The 18888-nt window shown below is 38.8% G+C and overlaps 1 protein-coding gene across 1 annotated transcript in view; it reads left to right on the forward strand.

Moving 5' to 3' along the window:
• The window catches only part of mvda (mevalonate (diphospho) decarboxylase a), a 34333-nt gene extending 20061 nt beyond the window's left edge, over window positions 1-14272 (forward strand). Inside the window, exons 5-10 of the mRNA XM_052152961.1 lie at window positions 55-254; window positions 5798-5872; window positions 10164-10382; window positions 11405-11520; window positions 11614-11722; window positions 11830-14272. Coding sequence (XP_052008921.1) covers window positions 55-254; window positions 5798-5872; window positions 10164-10382; window positions 11405-11520; window positions 11614-11722; window positions 11830-11910 — 800 coding nt within the window. The 3' untranslated portion in view covers window positions 11911-14272. The remainder of the gene's footprint in view (window positions 1-54; window positions 255-5797; window positions 5873-10163; window positions 10383-11404; window positions 11521-11613; window positions 11723-11829) is intronic.
• The last annotated feature ends 4616 nt before the right edge of the window (window positions 14273-18888 follow it).

Raw genomic sequence — 18888 nt, forward strand, 5'->3', positions numbered from 1 at the left:
TCATATGAGGAATGATCCACTGGTGCTGATGTGTGTGTCTGTGTGTGTGTGTAGTGTACACACTGTCGAAGTTGTTCGGCGTAGATGGCAATCTGTCTGTGGTGGCACGGCAGGGATCTGGCAGTGCATGCAGGAGTCTTTATGGCGGATTCGTCCAGTGGAAGATGGGTGAACGGTCGGATGGTGAAGACAGTGTCGCCGAACAGGTGGAATCTGAATCGCATTGGCCGCAGCTCAGAGTGCTCATACTAGTGGTGAGTGTGTTTCACAATTACAATGTGTTCAGGGCAGATTTGACTCCAAATTTAAAATAAATAAAAGAATCCTGATTTCAAGAACGTAAAAAATGTTTGCAGTGACAATATTTTTTTATGACAATTAAGCACATTTCTTATTTCTTACTCTTATTTTTGGAGTGAAATTCATTGTACATGTTCTTGACAGATTTTGTGAGATTCGCCCCAATATCATCTTTATGTGAAATATGCTGAATTCAACATTTTCATCATAGACAGAAGATGGCAAATTGAAGAGAATAAAGGAGAATATTTACTCAGACATGTGTGCATTTGGCAGATTCTGTCTCTCCAAAATGCATTATTCATGTTACAATTATTTTAGAAGAATACCTACATTAAAGGTGACATGTAATTTCTACACCACAATGGCATCAAACAGAATAGGAAAAATCATGACCGTTTTTAAACCGTTTTCAAATGCCATTGGTCAGGCAATGTTATGTTGCACCCATTCAGGCAGCTCAAAAAAGCAACAGTGACACTAGTGGCACAGAAATCACATACATTTCACATGTAATCCTCCTGTATCTTCTATAAGAACATTCTCAGACCATGTTTACACTTGGTGTTAAGATGCATCTCGAGTGATCCAATCATATGTGGTCATTCAAGACACATCAGCCTTTACACCTGGTCGCTCAAAAGCATCTGCTGTGAGCAATTGTGTTGGGATTTCAAGAGGAGGGTCTCTGATGTCATGACAACAAACATCAATCACTATGTGTTACTGCATGATGATAAAGCAAAAACATCTATGATCATTGAGATAAAATTTTTTCCCAATTCTGATGATTGATGTGAACATTAACTGAAGCTCCTGACCCATATCTGCATGATTTTATGCATTGCACTGCTGTCACATTATTGGCTGATTAGATAAGTATGGGTACAGGTGTTCCAAATAAAGTGCTCAGTGCTCGTAGGTAAAAATATCATACAGATCACAAATTGTAATAACGTTAGAAAACTTGTAAAATACACAAAGCACATTAGTTTAGCTAGCAAACTCACGTTCTCACGTTGCTCTGTGAGGATTATTTCAAGATCTATGCACCGTCTTATGTTATGTTTGGGCTTGTTTTAATCGTGATACTATGCTGTAAGTAATAATGTGCTATTTTCAAGATTCTGATTAAGTTTCATGAAGTAATGAAAGTAATGAAATAATTGCCTCAAAGTTACATATATCCATATTGCATTTTCTTTTATTGCTTAATGATAAAAAAAACAATATGGGAAATGAAATGTTACTTTCAGCATATGATCCTGATTAAAAGCAGCCCCAAAACTAGTTAACAATGTAACAAGATGCAGAGATGTTGAAATGATCCTCACAGAGCGAAATGAGCTTGGCTTGCGATATTAGCCTGGCTTTTACTGTCTCCAACTGGAGTCAAGTCCAGGCCACACAGAGTTAATGTTAATGTTGTGATCAATTTCACAGTTCATTATAATTTGTCTGTAACCACATACATGGATTATAAGAAATTGTCACCATTCTAAGTGAGTTTGATTCATACATTGATCGATTGTTTGTCTTGTTCATGATATGATGCATTAAGCACTGCTGCAGTTTATATAAAACACTTTTCACTGCAAAATGTTCATTTTTAGTGGCAAGAGAACTGATTCCTTGTCAAATAAGAATGATGTCTTACTTTTACATTTATTCATTTGGCAGACGCTTTTATCCAAAGCAACTTTAGAAAAGAGGAAAAACATCAGCGAATCATCTTAGGGAGACAGTGGTACGAAAAGTGCCATATTAAAAAGTTTCACTATCATCAGAATAGTATACAAAACAGATTTAAGTGCAGCAAGAAATGTAAATAATATATATATTTTTTTTTTTAGTGACCGGTTAAGTGCTTTTGGAAAAGATGTGTTTTTAGCCGTTTTTTGAAGATAGAGAGTGAGTTAGCTTCCCGGATTGAGTTGGGAAGTTCATTCCACCACCGTGGTATGATGAAACTGAAAGTCCGGGCAAGTGTTTTGGTGCCTCTTTGTTTTGGTACGACAAGGCGACGTTCCTTAGCCGACCGCAGGCTTCTGGTGGGAACGTAGCTCTGCATAAATGTTTTTAGGTATGCTGGAGCAGACCCAGTGACTGTTTTATATGCCAGCATTAGGGCCTTGAATTTAGTACGTGCATGAACCGGCAGCCAGTGGAGAGAGACAAAGAGTGGTGTAACACGTGCTCTCTTAGGTTCATTAAAGACCAGACGTGCTGCAGCATTCTGGATAATTTGGAGAGGTCTAATAGCACATGCAGGAAGGCCTGCAATGAGAGCGTTACAGTAGTCCAGTCTAGTTATGACAAGGGACTGAACGAGCAGTTGTGTGGCATCTTATCTTCCTGATATTGTGGAGTGTAAATCTACATGATCTTGCAGTCTTTGAAATGTGGTCTGTGAAATTTAGCTCATCATCATCAATGGTTACCCCTAGATTTCTGACCGTTTTGGAAGGTGAAACTGTAGTTGGACCCAGCTGGACGGTGATGTTGTGTTCAACAGCAGGGTTGGCTGAAAAGACAAGGAGTTCGGTCTTGGCTGGATTGAGTTGAAGGTGGTGTTCCTTCATCCAGGCTGAGATATCTGCCAGACAGGCAGCGATTCGAGCGGTCACTGTGGTGTCGTTGGGCTGGAAAGACAAGTAGAATTGCGTGTCATCAGCGTAGCAGTGGTAAAAGAAACCATGTGACTGAATGATGGGTCCCAGTGATGTTGTGTAAATGGAGAAGAGAAGTGGCCCAAGCACTGATCCCTGAGGTACAACAGTAAGTAACTGATGTGGCTTGGATACCTCCCTCTCCAGGCTACCTCAAAGGTACTTTCTGAGAGATAAGAGTTGAACCAGTCAAGCACAGTTCCAGTGATGCCCAGTTTAGAGAGGGTGGAGAGTAGGATCTGATGGTTGACTGTGTCAAAGGCAGCAGAAAGGTCCAGCAGAATCAGAACGGATGATTTGGATTCAGCTTTCGCCTGTCTCAGCAACTCAGTGACAGACAGCAGGGCAGTCTCAGTGGAGTGTCCACTTTTGAAGCCTGACTGATTGTCATCCAGCAGCTTGTTCTGTGAGAGATAGGTGGAGATCTGATTGAAAATTGCCCTTTCAAGTGTTTTTGCCATGAATGGGATGAGAGAGACTGGTCTGTAGTGTTCTATCTGTGTGGGGTTAAGTGCAGGTTTTTTCAGCAGTGGGGTTACTCGAGCCTGCTTAAATGTAGTGGGAAAAGTGCCTGCAAGAAGGGATGGGTTAATTATGTGTGTAAGTGGATGGACGGAGAGATGGCCTGGAGAAGGTGTGATGGAATGGGGTCAAGGGAACAGGTTGTGGGGTGGTTGGAGAGGAGGAGTTTAGAGATCTCCGTGTCAGTTAAAGGAGAGAACATAGAGAAAGAAGAGTTGCATACAGGAGCCAGGTGTTTGACGGGGTGTGGTGCAGTGAATGTATTGCTGATGGCTGTAACCTTATTAGTAAAAAATGTGGCGAATATATCTGCTGTCAGTGATGTGGTGGAGGGGGAGGGCAGAGAAGTGTGTTGAATGTTCTAAACAAGCTACGAGTGTCTGTGGTGCTGTTGATATTGGTCTGGTAATATGAAGTTTTTGCAGTTTTAACGTTATTTGAAAAAGTTGCAAGCAGAAGCTGATATTTACCTAGATCAGCTGGATCTTTAGATTTCCGCCATCTCCTCTCAGCTGCCCTGAGAACAGTCCGATGTTCACGAAGGACGTCAGACAGCCAGGGGCTGGGTGGTTTAGTACGTGCTGGTCTAGAGGAGTGAGGACAGATGTTGTCTAGACAGGTTGTTAAAGTAGAGCTAAGTGTGTATGTGGCAGTGTTTACATCAAGCATGGAAAATACATTTATTGTGGGAAGAGAGGCAGAGACATCAGTGGAAAGGCGAGAGGGTGAGAGGGAGGTTACGGCGAAAGGAAACCAAAGGTGGAGTCTGTTTTACAATGGATGGGAGAATCATGTTGAATTGAACAAAGTAGTGATCAGAGACATGTAAATGTGTAACAAGAATATTAGAGGTGGTACAGTTACATGTAAAAATGAGGTCCAGCTTGTTGCCCGACCTGTGAGTTGCTGTGGTGTGTAGTCTTTCCAAGTCAAATGAGGCCAGAAGAGTATTCAGTTCAATGGCCTGGGGCTTGTCTTGGTGTATGTTGAAATCGCCAAGAACCACAAGTGGCCTGCCATCCTCTGGCAAGGAGGACAGCAGGACATCCAATTCCTCAAAGCTTGTCAGCTGATCTGGGGGGCGAAAACAACATGCAATTTTGTGGGTTGCATTGTAGTAATGGCATGGAATTCAAAAGATGTATTGTTACATAGTGAAGCCTGTGGTGAAAAAGTCCAGTTATTATGAATGAGCAAACCTGTTCCTCCACCCCTACTAGTATGTCGAGGGGTGTGGGAGAAGGAGGAGAAGTTGTTGGAGAGAGCAGCAGGTGTTGCTGTATCCTCAGGACGTATCCATGTCTCCATCAGTGCCAGGATGCTGAGGGTGGACTGTGTGGCGAAAGCTGAGATGAAGGCAGCTTTGTTCACAGCAGACTGGCAGTTCCAGAGTCCCACTGAGATCGAGAGCGGAGCAGGTGTTGAAGTGCAAAGCGGCCGTAGGTTATGTGGGTTGCATTTTGTCTTTCATCTGTATCTTTTGAACGGTCTACAACATATAACAGGGATGTGCTTGAAGGCATGTGTTATTAGTGAACTAGACATGTTAGTATGTATGTATAAGTAAACTAATAAAAGAGATAGAATAGAATAGAAAAAATACTTAAGTGCTTTGGTGAGTGGAGCCTTGTCAGTGTCCTTGCTCGTTGGACTCGCACAGGTAGACTCACTGGTCTTTACCCCAGTAGGTCTTACATTTACATTTACATTTATGCATTTGGCAGACGCTTTTATCCAAAGCGACTTACAGTGCACTTATTACAGAGACAATCCCCCCAGAGCAACCTGGAGTTAAGTGTCTTACTCAAGGGCCCAACAGTGGCATCTTGGTGGTGCTGGGGCTTGAACCCCCAACCTTCTGGTCAGTAACCCTGAGCCTCAACCACTGAGCCACCACTGCCTCCTGTCTTCACACGAGGAGGGCTTTACACGAGGGCCACCACTTCCGCGTCAGCATTAAGTCCAATAAATACACACCTTAATGAGCCGTTCAGTGGAAAATAGAAGCCACGTCTTAATGCAAATTAGCACAATAAAGCTAGTCACGTGGTCAACCGAAACTGAGGGTTGCGCGGGAACAAACGCAACTTCTGTACAGCGCAAATAAGTTATGCTGCACTTTAGCAATAAATAATACTCTAAAACAAGTGAAGCACTGTTTGCAGACACTAAAACGACGATAGTTTGGAATAACACGAGGGTGAGTAAGTGAAGACAGAAATCTCTTTTAAGACTGGTTAAATGTTGAAGGTTTCACTCATGTGTCGGTGTGTTTGTGTATTTGATGTGTAGATGTTTGTTCTCAGGTGAGTGCTGAGCAGAAGTCTGTCGGCAGCACGTCTGGAATGCACACAAGTGTGGAGACGAGTCCACTTCTCAAGGTGCACACTGGCTCTCATTCACTAATCAATGTGTACAAGTGTTTTTGCCTACAGTATGTGTGCAGAAAAGATGCTCACGCAAAATTTCCCAACCTAGATCGAGCTATCGCACAAATCATTTTTGTTTTTTGCTAAAATAAGTAAGACTCATTGCAGTGTCACTTGGTTATTTAATATCTGATAATTATAATTCACAGTGATGTTCATATTGTAAATCTGGGACTCAAAATCTAATTTAAACAAGAAAACAATGAAAAGTGGATGTAAAATGAAGTAGAATCTGTATTCATACAAAGTTGAATTTTTGACTGACCAACTGTTCAAATGGAAAACTTGAAAACATCAACATTGCATCGGAGAAAAAATCCTTACTGTAGAAGAAAACATGAAAACACTAAATGGCCATTGATGTACAGTGTGAATCCAACCAGACTGACCCTTACTAATGCAGTGATTAATGAAGCAGTTAAACTTGATATTCCCATATGAGAGACATGTTCGCAAAATCACCGCCAGGAGGCGCAAAGTGACACTTTTGGCATCACCGTTTATTGTGAAGCAAGCAAGTTATTATGATTAACATAGTTAATACTATTATTTGTATTATATTTTTCCATTTTGATGTGTAGAAGACAATCTAACAATGCAAAATTAATGGTAGCATTAAAGTTATAGTTTAGTTGGCTCGTGATATACAGAAAAGATGCCTTTTTCAATAAATGAAAATTGTTGCTTCATGGATATTAGCTATTTAATTATCTTCCTGAAAATAAAAACAAAAATGCATTTTGAACTTTCAGAATTTCATTTCTGAAACCCTAATGAAAAAAACACAACAATGCATTTAATTAATGGGGTTAACCTGTGTTATAATTGATCTGACTAGTCTGCAGTGATAGACTAATGTGGGTTCAATCGAAACCCTGCTCATAAGCGTAATTAAATATATATATGTGTGTGTGTGCTTATTTTGTCATTTTTTAATTATATTCCTTTAAAGTTACTGTAGTTGGAGTAGTAAAAAGCTCAAGTTCTTTGATAAACACATGTGGACTGATAGCTCAGGGGCTGTGCACTTACGTATGAACTCCAAGATACTACCAGAACCTGCCATCTTTCTTATTTTATTGTCTGTTTGGATACATGTAGAAAGTAAACTACATCCATTCACAAAAGGCCATTTTGCACTGTGGCTGTTACTGACACTGTCCTGTTAAGATCATTGTTGGTCATTTGTTCTTTACTGTATATAATTTAAACATGGTATTTAACTTATTATGTTTATTAATATATTTATTGCCACAATTGTATTTTGAAAGTAAAATCATTGGCAATACAGTCGCATTGGGTGGCGCCATTCACGATTACATGATAACGTTTATGAACTTAATTAATAAAAACATTAACAGTATAATGGCGTGAGTGTAGTTCACAATAGTGTGACACAAGAGCGTTACATGGGGTAACCTCCTCGCGGTTGCTATAATGTGTGGTTCTCGCGTTCAGTGGGGTATACACCAAAGTTTGAAATGTGTGGTTCTCGCTTTCGGTGGGGTGCGTGGTGAGTCATGTGTGGATACCTTGGAGAATAGCGTGGGCCTCCACACGCGCTACGTCTCCACGGTAACACGCTCAACAACCCATGTGATAAGATGCGCTGATTGACAGCCTCAGTTGCATAGGCAACTGAGATTTGTCCTCCACCACCCGGATTGAGGCGAGTCACTAAGCCACCACGAGGACTTAGAGCGCATTGGGAATTGGGCATTCCAAACTGGGGAGAAAAGTGAAGGGGAAAAAATGGTTACCATATTGCTGTAGTAGCACCATTGTTAATTGTATTAATATTTCTGCCAAAACATATAAAAACATGGTTACTACAATATTACTATAGTAAAAACTACTTTTATCATTTTTATGAATTATAAGTAGAATTAAAGAAAATATTAAAACTGTAGTCAAGAAACGGAATGGGAAAAATAATATATCAAAAGCAGAACCGAAGGTTACACTCCACCCCATTGGAGCGAAACTCCCAATGCACTTTATTGTGTATTTCTATGTTGCCAATAGACTATTGGGGTTACATCTGAATGCAAATAGTCTCTCTGAAAAATAATCAATGTTATGAAAATTTGGGGCAACATTGGTTAATAGCAAATATTAACTACTAATAAAATACAAAGACAGATAATGAATAACAAAGCTCATTACCCTCAGTTTTAAACTGCATAGCGTTTCTGGTTATTATATGTAGCATAAAACTCAAACGCAAATATTATGTAAATACTGTGGTCACAGAACTAAATTCCACCCTGATTCATGTAATGGACAATTGGGAGTCTTTTACAGGTCCTTCTCAAAAAATTAGCATATTGTGATAAAGGTCATTATTTTCCATAATGTAATGATAAAAATTAAACTTTCATATATTTTAGATTCATTGCACACCAACTGAAATATTTCAGGTCTTTTATTGTTTTAATACTGATGATTTTGGCATACAGCTCATGAAAACCCAAAATTCCTATCTCAAAAAATTAGCATATCATGAAAAGGGTCTCTAAACAAGCTATTAACCTAATCATCTGAATCAACTAATTAACTCTAAACACCTGCAAAAGATTCCTGAGGCTTTTAAAAACTCCCAGCCTGTTTCATTACTCAAAACCGCAATCATGGGTAAGACTGCCGACCTGACTGCTGTCCAGAAGGCCATCACTGACACCCTCAAGCAAGAGGGTAAGACACAGAAAGAAATTTCTGAATAAATAGGCTGTTCCCAGAGTGCTGTATCAAGGCACCTCAGTGGGAAGTCTGTGGGAAGGCAAAAGTGTGGCAAAAACGCTGCACAACGAGAAGAGGTGACCGGACCCTGAGGAAGATTGTGGAGAAGGACCGATTCCAGACCTTGGGGGACCTGCGGAAGCAGTGGACTGAGTCTGGAGTAGAAACATCCCCGCATTCCCCAGGTCAAGCCACTTTTGAACCAGAAACAGCGGCAGAAGCGCCTGACCTGGGCTACAGAGAAGCAGCACTGGACTGTTGCTCAGTGGTCCAAAGTACTTTTTCGGATGAAAGCAAATTTTGCATGTCATTCGAAATCAAGGTGCCAGAGTCTGGAGGAAGACTGGGGAGAAGGAAATGCCAAAATGCCTGAAGTCCAGTGTCAAGTACCCACAGTCAGTGATGGTCTGGGGTGCCATGTCAGCTGCTGGTGTTGGTCCACTGTGTTTTATCAAGGGCAGGGTCAATGCAGCTAGCTATCAGGAGATTTTGGAGCACTTCATGCTTCCATCTGCTGAAAAGCTTTATGGAGATGAAGATTTCATTTTTCAGCACGACCTGGCACCTGCTCACAGTGCCAAAACCACTGGTAAATGGTTTACTGACCATGGTATTACTGTGCTTAATTGGCCTGCCAACTCTCCTGACCTGAACCCCATAGAGAATCTGTGGGATATTGTGAAGAGAAAGTTGAGAGGCATAAGACCCAACACTCTGGATGAGCTTAAGGCCGCTATCGAAGCATCCTGGGCCTCCATAACACCTCAGCAGTGCCACAGGCTGATTGCCTCCATGCCACGCCGCATTGAAGCAGTCATTTCTGCAAAAGGATTCCCGACCAAGTATTGAGTGCATAACTGAACATAATTATTTGAAGGTTGACTTTTTTTTGGTATTAAAAACACTTCTTTTATTGGTCGGATGAAATATGCTAATTTTTTGAGATAGGAAGTTTGGGTTTTCATGAGCTGTATGCCAAAATCATCAGTATTAAAACAATAAAAGACCTGAAATATTTCAGTTGGTGTGCAATGAATCTAAAATATATGAAAGTTTAATTTTTATCATTACATTATGGAAAATAATGACCTTTATCACAATATGCTAATTTTTTGAGAAGGACCTGTATATATTATATATATATATCTATATATATATATATATATATATATATATATATATATATATATATATATATGAATGATTCTGTTCACTATTAATATAGTTTTTTTATTGCCAGGAGATTACAACACAAAATGAGACAATGGTATACATTTAAATGAGTTTATTCAAATTTGATAATCCTGTTTAAAAATATAAAATATGGGCTAGCCTATTGGCACATTAAAAGAAAGCACAGTTAGAGTCTTGACACGTTTGACGCATTTGTGCTAAAATGTATTAATCAATGATTGATTCGCTTAACCGATAAAATTGGTAATGGTAAATAATCCATCATCGATTATTCTTTGACATCCCTAATATTTACTTTATTCCCTATCAGTACCGGGCAGATGCTGTGGTGCCGTGCCGTATGGAGGAGATGATCATGGCTGTTCGACAGCGGGACTTTGCAGCATTCGCTGAGCTCACCATGAAAGACAGTAACCAGTTTCATGCCACCTGTCTGGACACCTACCCACCTATCTTCTACCTGAATGACATCTCGCACAGCATAATTAACCTTGTGCACTGCTACAACCAGCACTACAGAGAGACCCGAGTGAGACATTCTCAAACACTTTTCTCTGCTACTATGATAAGACCAAGTGATGGTGAAATCAGTAAAAAAAAAAAAAAAATGGAAACCCCCTCTAACTGAAGAATAATGATGAAAAAACACTGAAGAATCCTGATATTAACTAGTGCTGAGTGGTGTAGATGAAACAATTTTAGTGTGATATCAATGTCATCAATATCCGTTTATGCGTTTGCTCTGAAACGGCAACATTTCAACCAAACCACTATTGTGGCCAAGTAGATTCAACATGTTTAATTCAAGAAGTAAAACAATTCATTAGAAATCATGAAGGCATGCTTTCCACATTAAATGAACACTAGAAAGAATTATATTTGATCATTTTCATTTATATGCACAAATACAATGATACATTGTATAAATGCAAACATTTTATTACCTAAAAATGCCACATTTTTGAGTGATGATGCTACCAATAAATTGTTAAGAGTTTTGAACCAGTTCACTGAAACAGACAGTTTGAACTGATTCATAAAAATGAATTAAATGTGACTGTTTTTGTTACTGAGGTTTAAATGACATGCTATTAAAACATCTCGGTCTTAAAAAGGAATATTCTGAGTTCAATACAAGTTCAGTGCAATCAACAGCATTTGTGGCATAATGTTGATTACCCCAAAAATAATTTTGACTCGTCCATCATTTTCTTTTAAAAAAAAAAAAAAAAAAGCAAATATCTGTGTTAAAGTGTCACATTTCTGCCTTTAAACCCTCCAAAAATAGGCCACATTCAATTCCATTGTAAGTGCCTCTCTGTAAACTCCATTTTTGTGGTAATAAACATTATGCCGTAAATGCTGTCTATTGACCTTCACTTGAATGGACTGGTACTGTGTGAAATGTGTGATTTTGAGAGAGTGCAATTTAATTACAGATTCTACAGAAAATACTTGGTCTGTTTTTATTTTATACTATCTCTTTCTTAAATCTCCACATACATTTCCTTAGTTGGATTGATATATTAGCATGTTTGACTCCTGTTTCAGGTGGCTTACACCTTTGATGCAGGTCCTAATGCAGTTATATACACCTTACAAGAGCACCTGCCAGAGTTTGTTGAGCTGCTCCATCATTTCTTCCCCCCACAAACCAACAGAGGAGAGTAAGTTACAAGTATCATGCATGCTGTAAGAAGTGCTTGTTTAAAAACTCATGGTGAACATTACCATCTGAACTTTGTAACTATATTCTGCAGGTTTGTGAAGGGTCTTCCTGTGTGTTCGGCCTCTCTCTCTGAAGATTTGAAGCGAGATATTAAAATGGAGCCCAAACCCAACGGCATCCGCTATATCATCAGCACTAAGGTAACTGACTCAAAACGAAAATAAATGTTGTGTCAGTAGAGATGTCCTGTGCATGATGAATTAATGTGTGTGTGGTGTGTGTGTGTGTGTGTGTGTGTGTGTTTAAGGCTGGTCCTGGACCGTGTGTACTGGAGGATCCAAACCTTCATCTTTTGGCTGCTGATGGGATGCCCAAGAACACAGCCTGAAAAAAAACAGCAGTTACACACCAACCAAAACCATACAGAAGGAACAAAACAAAAGACAAAGTTATTTTCTGTTATTAAAATAACCATTTTTAATGGTCCAATGAGTGTTTCTCTGTCGTTTTACCCACTGAAGAAATGCGCGCTGTCTATATTCTTGTCTTCATTCCAGAATCTTTTTCTAAATGTGGTTTATTTGTTCTATAACTTTATTTTAAAATGTATTGTCGAAAGAAAGAAACCAGTTCCTACACAATGAAGACATTGCAAAGGATGTAAAAGAAACTAACAAACATGCTACACTAGTGTTGAACTAAGGAATATTCTGGGTTCACTACAAGTTAAGCTCAATCGACAGCATTTGTGGCATAATGTTGATTACCACAAAATTAATTTCTACTTGTCTCTCCTTTTCTTGAAAAAAAACTAAAAAGCAGAATTCTGTGAGACACTTAGATTGGAAATGAATGGGGTCAATCCGTAAACGTTAAAATACTCACTGTTTCAAAATTATGGGCACAAGATGTAAACAATGTGTTAACATGATTTTAGTGTGATAAAATCACTTACTATTCGTTACCATGACGATATAATGTCAACTGTAAAAATTATGATTTAAACATTACAGCTCAAATAATACATGATTTTTAACAGAAGAATTATTGTAAGTGCTTTTATAAAATTATAACCTTCACATTTCTGCCTTTTTAAACCCTCCAAAAATTGGCCCTAATGACTTCCATTGTAAGTGTCTCATTGGAACACAGATTTGTTCTTTTTTTTTTTTTTTTTTAAAGAAAAGGATGGTAATCAACATAACAGCACAAATGCTGTAAATTGAAGATATTACACAGTGTTATCAAGAACATCCAGCATGTTTATTTATGGTGTATATATATACACACACAGGTGCTGGTCATATAATTAGAATATCATCAAAAAGTTGATTTATTTCAGTAATTCCATTCAAAAGTGAAACTTGGATATTATATTCATTCATTCCACACAGACTGATATATTTCAAACGTTTATTTCATTTAATTGTGATGATTAAAACTGACAACTAATGAAAATCCCAAATTCATTATCTCCGAAAATTAGAATATTACTTAAGACAATACAAAAAAAGGATTTTTAGAAATGTTGGCCAACTGAAAAGTAGGAACATGAAAAGTATGAGCATGTACAGCACTCAATACTTAGTTGGGGCTCCTTTTGCCTGAATTACTGCAGCAATGCGGCGTGGCATGGAGTCGATCAGTCTGTGGCACTGCTCGGGTGTTATGAGAGCCCAGGTTGCTCTGATAGTGGCCTTCAGCTCTTCTGCATTGTTGGGTCTGGCGTATCGCATCTTCCTCTTCACAATACCCCATAGATTTTCTATAGGGTTAAGGTCAGGCGAGTTTGCTGGCCAATTAAGAACAGGGATACCATGGTCCTTAAACCAGGTACTGGTAGCTTTGGCACTGTGCGCAGGTGCCAAGTCCTTTTGGAAAATTAAATCTGCATCTCCATAAAGTTGGTCAGCAGCAGGAAGCATGAAGTGCTCTAAAATTTCCTGGTAGACGGCTGCGTTAACCTTGGACCTCAGAAAACACAGTGGACCAACACCAGCAGATGACATGGCACCCCAAACCATCACTGACTGTGGAAACTTTACACTGGACTTCAAGCAACGTGGATTCTGTGCCTCTCCTCTCTTCCTCCAGACTCTGGGACCTTGATTTCCAAAGGAAATGCAAAATTTACTTTCATCAGAGAACATAACTTTGGACCACTCCAGTCCTTTTTGTGTTCTGACGCTGTGTCTTGTTCAAGAGTGGCTTGACACAAGGAATGTGACAGCTGAAACCCATGTCTTGCATACGTCTGTGCGTGGTGGTTCTTGAAGCACTGACTCCAGCTGCAGTCCACTCTTTGTGAATCTCCCCCACATTTTTGAATGGGTTTTGTTTCACAATCCTCTTCAGGATGCAGTTATCCCTATTGCTTGTACACTTTTTTCTACTACATCTTTTCCTTCCCTTCGCCTCTCTATTAATGTGCTTGGACACAGAGCTCTGTGAACAGCCAGCCTCTTTAGCAATGACCTTTTGTGTCTTGCCCTCCTTGTGCAAGGTGTCAGTGGTCATCTTTTGGACAGCTGTCAAGTCAGCAGTCTTCCCCATGATTGTGTAGCCTACAGAACTAGACTGAGAGACCATTTAAAGGCCTTTGCAGGTGTTTTGAGTTAATTAGCTGATTAGAGTGTGGCACCCGGTGTCTTCAATATTGAACCTTTTCACAATATTCTAATTTTTTGAGATACTGATTTTGGGGGTTTTCATTAGTTGTCAGTTATAATCATCAAAATTAAAGGAATGAACACTTGAAATATATCAGTCTGTGTGGAATGAATGAATATAATATCCAAGTTTCACTTTTTGAATGGAATTACTGAAATAAATCAACTTTTTGATGATATTCTAATTATATGACCAGCACCTGTATATATATATATATATATATATCTGGACCTTTGATATTTAAATGAGAATCTTCATTCACACAGAACATATTTTTCTAGCTCATGTGATCTCATTTCATCTGACCAGTTAGAAAAACACTTCCTGTTTTCTGTAATCCCAACTGTTTTGCCTTTCTGCTGCATTATGAATTGTTCATTCTAGCGCGTCCTTTTTTCTTCATTAGTATCGTTTAGTTAGAGACAGTTTAGCAGAGACGGAACAGGTGTTCTGAAAGTTTCGGTTGCACTGGGCGAGCATACATGAGTTTTCATGAGTTTCCTGTTTCATGTTAAAGCTACACTGAAAATATAAGTGCCTGATCCCCGTATTACAATTCATCTAAACCAGGGCTTTTCAGCTACTATCATGCAGGAGCCAGATTATCCAGATCAAAACAAATTTTTTCCATATTTATTTTAGCTAGATAACACTTTCATTGCAAGTAACATGTTAATTAAAAAACTCTTAATTCTGTGCATTTATTCATATTAAAATAGTCACAGGGTATACTGTATGTTGAATTATAATTTTTCTAAGGTCTGGCCATAAATTCCTTTATAATATCTGGCTGAAGAACAAATATGACTGAAACTCTTAAATAACAAATAATTTTTGATCAACTTTACTTTGAAAAACAAACAAAAATAATTTTCATATTTTATCTTTTTCTATCATTTTAAAATTATGAAAACCCAAGAGAAACATTTAGATCTGCTAAAGCCCTCTTACAACATTATCCCATATGAAAACAATGATCAAATAAAAATGTCATGTTTACTTAATGCATTTAAATGTAATTTTCTTTTTTGAAAAAAAAAAAAAAAAACGAGATCTAATGTCAATTCTTCCAATTTGAGTCTTGCAAATATTGTGTATTTGCACAAAATATCCAGCACAGGAGCCATATTTTTGTGCAGATAATCATTGGCAAAAAAGAACAAACTCAGTTGATGATGCTCATGATTGAGCAGACTGACTCACAGCTGTATATAGAACCAAATATAACCAGGCTCAGTTTCACATTATCACATTTTTATGAGCCCTACAGACCCTGAACAGATGAGACATGCCCGTGTAACCTTTGGCTAAAAAGGTATAAAGAAAGCCAACTACGCCACCTAGGTCATTTTGCCACCCAGGAAAATAAAGTGAGAATACCCCCCAAAAGTTTTAAACCAAATGCTGTTACAATAATATGTGTACATATACAACGGCAAAAAAACTAAATTCAGAAAAGTTTAAATCACAAATACTATTTAAAATCTTTCTAACCGCTTCACTTCAGTGAATCAGAATACTGACCGATAGGTTTAATTTATGAACTCAAAAGGTCACAAATTTTAAAACTTCACAGATATATCAAATGGATCCACAGAGCAGAATCATCAAGAAAACACTCTGCAAATCAGTGGTTAAAGACAGCAGCGGCCACAGCCGTCAGAGACGGACAGCCGTATGAGCAAGATTGTAAATCAGCAGTATCAAACAGGCACAAAAAAACAGTAGCTAGCGCTCTCAGGCTGCACCTCCATGGTGAAATTCCTACTCTACAGAAGGCTTTATTCTAACTGCGCTCGTCACCTCACACACACACACACCAGGGAAAAGTGACAAGAAATCGAACCCAGTAGAGCCTTACTGCCCAAAAAACATGCAGGAGAATCACAACACCACACTTAGTTTCTAGTGGCTTTATAAAAAGCATGTCTAAAGCGCCTCAGTAATTGAGCCGCAGGTGTGCTCAATGTCAAGATGCCACTCAACGCCAGTGGGTGTGTCTTCCCATTTGAGATGTGCACAACCATTAAGATAGCAAAACAAATTCTAAAGAACCATGCACCAGGGAAAATACTGGAGACACTCAACCTGTCACACCCATTTGACACGTCTAGCTAAATTTTCAGCGCATTATCTTTGAACATTCGATTTTCATAATTGATTTCTTTTATTGCCCAGTGTGCGTACCGTAGCCTATGTGCTGACAATATTTCTGTCACAACAGCAGGTGATAATTTTTTACATGTGTAGGTTTGACCGCACTAACTAAGCACACATTTAACATGTCGCAGAATGATGATGACTAAATGGAGCCTGTGCCAGCCAAACATCACTTCAATCTATTATGACGGACTTCAGAGAATGAAATGATGCCAACTCCAACCTGCATCACCTCTGTCTATTTATGGACTACGATCTTGAAATGAAATGCTTAGACTAACTATTGCCAACGAAAGCCTTCATCAGCCAATTAACAAGGACAATTGCATCTATGTGAACTTCTGCAATTAATCAAGATGGACTTCAAAGACTTTGGTCATTAATCTTACAGTTCAAACACAATCGATGTTTAATCACTGACCCTTAACACTTAGTTTAATAATTTAAAACCATGATTTTACCTATACATAATTAATATTTACATTACGTTAATAATGTTAGCCAGAGGGGAACTGGCCCCCCACAGTGAGTCTGGTTTCTCCCAAGGTTATTTTTCTCCATTAATCTACATCTTATGGAGTTTTGTGTTCCTTGCCACAGTCACCTACAGCTTGCTCACTGGGGTTATTAATACAATTATCATTTAATTATTTTTAAACACTATTAAAAATCGTATTTTATCTAAATTACACAATGATGATTAATCGACTTTATAGACATTACAGTTGTATCGTCTGTTAATGCTGATCTTCTGTAAAGCTGCTTTGAAACGATGTGTGTTGTGAAAGGCTATACAAATAAAACTGACTTGACTTCATAGTTTTTTGCTGGTGTTTGATTATTCAGACGTTTTATTAGACATATTAGTTGGAGGCACAGCATTGCTCTTCAAGTGATCCAAAAGACACGCGAGGGAAGCGAGCTGGCATGCTTGTGAAGCTTCGTCAAAACAGCTTTAGGACTCCGCTGCAGAGTATTCATCTGGCGAATGTCCGCTCCCTCGCCAACAAAACGGACCGCTTCTGCTTCTGCTCACTCAAACAAATAAGAACTTTTCTAACTCCGCTGCTCTGTGTTTCATGGAAACATGTCTGAGACAAGCCATGCCTGACAGCACGTTACTTCTGCCGAGCTCAGGTCAGAGGTAATTTAGTACAGGGGGGTATGTTTGGGCTAGTGTATGAGATAGATCTGGAAGATTATTATTGAAGCAAAAAATTGGTATTTTAATTCACTAAAGTGACATTCAACTGATCACAAAGTACAGTGTTGACATTACTTATGTAAAAAAACAGCACCATCACAAAAAATATTTTTACTCTGATTAATATTTTGTATTGATTCAGATATATAGCAAAGCAAAGAAAAACATATATGTAAAGAATCAACCTTTACTTGACATGTCACTGTGTGAAATTTGCGGTCGGTTGGAGCTAAGGGATCAAAGTTAGAGCACATCCCACTTACCATTTCTACCATTCATTTTCACAGCGGGTCCGTGGACACGACTCCGAAAGGTCCAAACAACTCCAAATTGAAATATGTTGCTTCTCAGGGGCCCTCTAGTCAGTGTGCAAAGTTTAATCTCCGAATGACTTTGTTAAGTGCTTAATTGGCTGACTCATGAGTGAAAAGTGACATTTATTTTCCTATAGTTTTGTTTTAGATTTTTTTATAGTACTTCCTAAACTCTGAGGGACACACCTTTTTAATATGTTGTTTCTGAGGGCCAACAATGAAGCATTCTAAGCCCCCAGGTCTTAGCACCAAATTAAACCCCGTCCACGAAACTGCTGAAGAATTGCATTGGTTGAATGGGCAAGTGGGACGTCTAGAAAAGGGGGTTCCGAAGGACGCAGAACCTTGAAATTTTAGATATTCAATCTCAATTTTGGAGGCTCTAGACATTTTCTGAATCAGCTCTAGACCTTAAATTAACACCCAAATGACTTTGCACATGCAAGAGGCTCTCTCTGGCTTTGAGAGCAAGAGGCCTGTGAAGTTGATCCTTGCATTAAAGCAAAACAAATTGTTTTCATTCTAGAGACTTGTGCTTTTATTATGACACACTAGGAGCCCTTGACTACCAGCACGTGAAGTTTGGGGCCCATCTGCATCTGTCCATCTGCAATTTATTTCATTCATTTTCCAAAAGGTTCGAACGACTCAAAAACGACATATGCGTGTCGTCAGGGTGTCCTTAGACAGCGTGGAGAGTTTTGTGACCTTTTTTCGATTAATTTGGCCCATTTAGGGACATTGTCCATAAAACTGTTGTGAAAAATGCATTGATTCAAAGGGATGGTGGGATGTCTGGAAAAGAGGGGTCAAAAGGTCATAGGATCTTGAAACTATAAAAACTCAAGCAAAAGGGCCCCCGAATCAGGAAGCAATATTTGGGGTCTCTAGAACCTTCCTGAGTGTATATTCAGACCCTAAACCTAGTTTTCTCTAATCATTAATTTGGCTCTGTCACGCTATCAGTGCAAGAGGCCTTTGTGAGAGAATCTTGCACAAACTCTCCAAAAATTTTTTC

The sequence above is a fragment of the Xyrauchen texanus genome, chromosome 21 (assembly GCF_025860055.1).
Source record: "Xyrauchen texanus isolate HMW12.3.18 chromosome 21, RBS_HiC_50CHRs, whole genome shotgun sequence".
Taxonomy (NCBI): Eukaryota; Metazoa; Chordata; class Actinopteri; order Cypriniformes; family Catostomidae; genus Xyrauchen; species Xyrauchen texanus.